General features: G+C 32.4%; 1 protein-coding gene across 1 annotated transcript; it reads right to left on the reverse strand.

Annotated features, from left to right (window-relative positions):
* Positions 1-1,656: 1,656 nt before the first annotated feature.
* Positions 1,657-3,464, reverse strand: LOC120164211. The gene is made up of 3 exons (XM_039173973.1): positions 3,263-3,464; positions 2,680-3,177; positions 1,657-2,243 (listed from the first exon to the last, which is right to left on the reverse strand). Exons 1-3 carry the CDS (start codon positions 3,405-3,407, stop codon positions 1,723-1,725), a joined length of 1,164 nt encoding a protein of 387 aa, XP_039029904.1. The 5' UTR covers positions 3,408-3,464; the 3' UTR covers positions 1,657-1,722.
* Positions 3,465-4,266: the final 802 nt, after the last annotated feature.

Genomic DNA, 4,266 nt, shown 5'->3' on the forward strand with positions numbered 1-4,266 from the left:
ACGTGCAAGTTATACATTTATTTCCTGTTTTCCAATTTGATCATTTTTATCCCTTATAATTCCATCATATTATCCCTTATAATTCCATCATATTATCCATAAATTTAAAATGTAAAGAGACTAAAATTGGGGAAATTGTAATATATAGAGTAAATATGTAACTTTAACATGGTACAAGGACTAATATCAAAATTTTACCTATCTTTTAAACATAAAAGTTAAAATTTCATTCAAATTTTTGAAAGAATAAAAGGGCTAGCTTGGGCAGGACATGTATTGAAATAAAGTTATGGCCCATAACATTAAAGAACAAAAGGAAGCGAATCCAAATATGTGTGCAAAATTAGCCTAAAGGCCCACCATTTTACAAAATCACAATGAATCTGGTGCTTTACGAAACCCTTCCCCTATAAATTTCCCCATTAGGGTTTCTTCAAATTTTAAATTATACCAATAATATATAAGACAATTTTTTTTATGAAAATATACATTAGTTATATTAAAAATAAAAAATATTAAAAATTACAATTAAGTTCGTAAACTAAATATATAATTAGAATATTTTTCTGTAACCATTGATATAATAAATTAGCCACGTGAGATCATTCAAGAATCATACAAGAAAAAAATTAAAATCACTCAAGAAAATTGAATAGATAGATATAAATAAATCTGACTGCATCGGTAAACAAATCACAACATAGGGATTAAATTATTGAAAAACCACATACAACCGTAAATAAAAAAAGAGCATCGTGAGAATTTATATACGAACGCAAATCGTGTATGGAAGTCTAATCTTAGGGTACGAAGTTGAGAAAATCAACATGATAACAAATAATCACCATATTGATTAGTCAGAGATGTTAAATCCAATCTTAAAAAATCAATCAAACGAAAAGCGTACCATGAAGATAGAATAAATTTTGAGATTTTAATTATGAATATTTCTTGACTTTTAGAAATATTTCTTTAATAGGGTGAGTGTTATGGTGGTTTATTGAAATTTTCACCGTTGATATATCATATGTTTAACATAAACAATTCAATTAATCATTATAGAAATTATTGAATCTTTTAAATTGTAAAATAATGACCCATTATTAATTAGGGATGAAGCTACATAGTGTCTATAAGTGGCTGTTGTCCCTTTAAAAAAATTTGGTATAATGATATTTTAATTTTTTTAATTTAAATATTAATCAAATAAAACATTTAACTCTCTCAATTTTGAGAGTTAAACATATGATAAATTATTTTCTTTTGATATAAAAAAATTGTCTCCTCAATATTTGATTATATCTCAATTCCTATTATTAATATTTCAATCACAAGTTGATCTATAACCTATTACAAATTCTTTTTTTTTTTTTACATATCTACAGCTTTTCTTAGCATAATAAAACTCTCTATATATACATTTTATTAAAATTTTAAAAAATATATATATTTAAATAAAAAATTAAACACGAATTTCATACTTTAAAATAACATCAAATGAATCATAAGAAATAGCAAATAGCATATTGAAACCCTTTTTGAAATCTATTATGTATCCACCCTGACATGAAAGTGAAGAATGGCAACATATTTTTCTCCATGTATGGTTTAGACAGCTTACAAAGAGCCTGGATAACAAGTGAATATACAATCATAAAACCATCCAAACACCATTAGAAGATCCTTCATTTATAGTGCTGATAAAAAACAGAAACTTGGCATCTAAGCAATTGAGTAAACTCGAACTTCGTCCAAAATAGGGCCGCAAAGAGACCCAAAGTCATCGGTCTTGGTGTGGTAGTAAGAGCTGTAGAATGTAATCCTTGTCCTGGCTGAATCTGCTTTGAACGTCAAGCTTGCTGCCTTGAATTCACCCTTTCCTCTAGATGTGAAGGGAACCTTGGCAGTATGCTTGGCCGCAAACGCCTCCACCATCATTTCTCCATGGCAACCGTTCCGAGCATCTCCGATGATGAATGCCATTTTGTATGTTTTGTCGGGGATGGTTCTCAGAATCTGAGCAATGGCACTTTCTCTCCCCGCCACCAGCTCAATTGCGGCGTTTCCGACAGGGACGTTGAAGTGTTTTGAATCAATGAACTTCACTGCTTTAAGTGATTCGATGATCCAGCCTGGGAGTGGGGATGTGAAATCCTCTTGTCGGGGAGGTAGCAAGACACCGTTTGAGGAGTTTACAAGGCGATGAGGACCCTCTTCAAACCCATGGTTCTTTACCAGATTATCTGCAATGTTTAACAGAGGTTTAAATATATAACTTTGAAATAAAAGCCATCTTATTAAAGGTATAATACCAGAATTAGACCTCTAATATTTACTAAAACAATCATTTTAACCCTTATTACTTAAAAAAAAAAAATTGGTCTCACTATTTTATTTTAACACAAAAAAAAGACTTCTAATAATCATATAGTCAATTTGACCCTTATTTCTTTTTACAAAACCTTTTAGTATTTTTTATTTTAGAGTAATTTTTTTATTTTAAAACGTTAACTATATATTAATTAACAATTTACATTTATATAAAAAATACTCCAAATAAAATGTTTAAACTAAAACATTTTAAAAAAACATAGTTGTGCTATAAAACGACTAGTACTCTGATACTAAACCGCTATTTAAATCTATTATACCCTTAATAAATTAGGTATAAGTGGTTACCTCTGGTAGGCCTTGGACGGACAAGCTCCTTAATAGCAACCGCATCCAACAATGGACCACAGGTGGGCTCTTCTTGAACGCCGGGATTGTGGAAAACAACGGTGACGTACTTGGTTTTGGGAATGAAACCCCAAGCATAAACATCATCACCGAAGCTGCTGTACAAGGTCTGCAATGGAAGTTCCCCTGACTGCGTACCCACCGAGACTCTCAACACCTCATCTTGCGCACAGGTTCTCGACGCACCAAATGTCAGTGCGTACAGTACGCCCGGTTTAACTGGTATAGTTTGAGAAATGGAGGCCTCGTTACCGAGCTTCACAGCATGGACGCCATGAGCCACCGCATAATACATCCCACCAGGTTGAGGCCCGCCCGAGATGTACTCCACTAACCCTTTGATAATCCATTTGGGAAGCGCATGTGGGCCTATAAGGACTGTGTTCTTCATGGATGTTGGTTTCGGCTGTTCTTCAAAGTTGCCATTTTCAAGGTATCCTGAAAAGTTGAAAAGATTATTCAAGAAGATTGCATAAAGTATAAATCTTTCAGTCGTTGCTGAAAAGATGAAAACAAATCTTACCTTCAAAAGGCTTAGAAGCGATTTTGCCATGAGCGTAAAGTCGAGGTCGAGCACCTCGTTTAGCCGAAACAAGAGTGTCGGGGCCTAAAACACACCCAGTGACCAGCAGGGTAAATGCAAACAATAAGGAAGCAGATATCTTCATTATTTTACAGAGAGAATGAAAGAGATTAAACAGAGGAGTGAAGGAGATGAAAGAGGGCTAAGGAGGGTTTGGATGCATTTATAGTGAGATGATAGATTGGGGTGTGGGAAATCTCAATTATTTCTATTTTCAGACCGACTTCTTCTCCATAATTAATGGGAAACACATTTCATTTTTTCTTTCAGATTGGAAGATTTTATTTGATTTTTGTTTCTAATATTATGACAAAATATCAATGATTGCTAATTACGAACAAGTTACAACCTCTTGTTTTGCAAATACTTTGCTTTGGTATTAACTTCCATGAGCCTATGACTATGGCAACATCTTACTTTAAATTAATATTTTCAGTAAATTAAAAGAAAAATAGTTTGATTTTATATGGAAATCTTGTTAAAACAATAATAAAATAAAAACCAATATTTTTAATATAAAATATGAGAAAATTATCGAGACAACTACTGAGAATGTGAGAAGAGATAAGTAGATAGGATCCTATTTTTATCGTCTAGCGAACTGTAAATCTATTCGAATTATTTGATTAAATTATTAACTGTGCAGTGGTCCAAGAATCAAGATCTGTGGTTGCTATCAAAATTGATAGGTTTTGTCTGCCAAATCAAACAACTCTCCACTTGGTTCTCTTTCGACATAAAAGGTAACGATACAACAGAAGTTTCAACCTAAAGAAATAAATTCGAGTTTTAAATTCTAAGACAAAAGTTAAATTTGAATTTGAAGTTATCCAGACAAGACAACATAGGTGGGTAAAGGTGTAAAGGTGAAAGAGGGAACTAGATTGCAATTATCCTAGTAACGGTCGATGTGTTTACTTATTCCACATTGATATACGCGAGAC

The sequence above is a fragment of the Hibiscus syriacus genome, unplaced genomic scaffold (assembly GCF_006381635.1).
Source record: "Hibiscus syriacus cultivar Baekdansim isolate YM2019G1 unplaced genomic scaffold, ASM638163v2 tig00111506_pilon, whole genome shotgun sequence".
NCBI lineage: Eukaryota > Viridiplantae > Streptophyta > Magnoliopsida > Malvales > Malvaceae > Hibiscus > Hibiscus syriacus.

Excerpts from the sequence above, each read along its gene's own strand:
- LOC120164211 (XM_039173973.1), bottom strand. The coding sequence starts at position 3,407 with ATGAAGATATCTGCTTCCTTATTGTTTGCATTTACCCTGCTGGTCACT. Across the intron at positions 3,178-3,262 it reads CGCTTCTAAGCCTTTTGAAG|GATACCTTGAAAATGGCAAC; the intron begins GTAAGATTTGTT and ends TCAACTTTTCAG. Across the intron at positions 2,244-2,679 it reads CCGTCCAAGGCCTACCAGAG|ATAATCTGGTAAAGAACCAT; the intron begins GTAACCACTTAT and ends TAAACATTGCAG.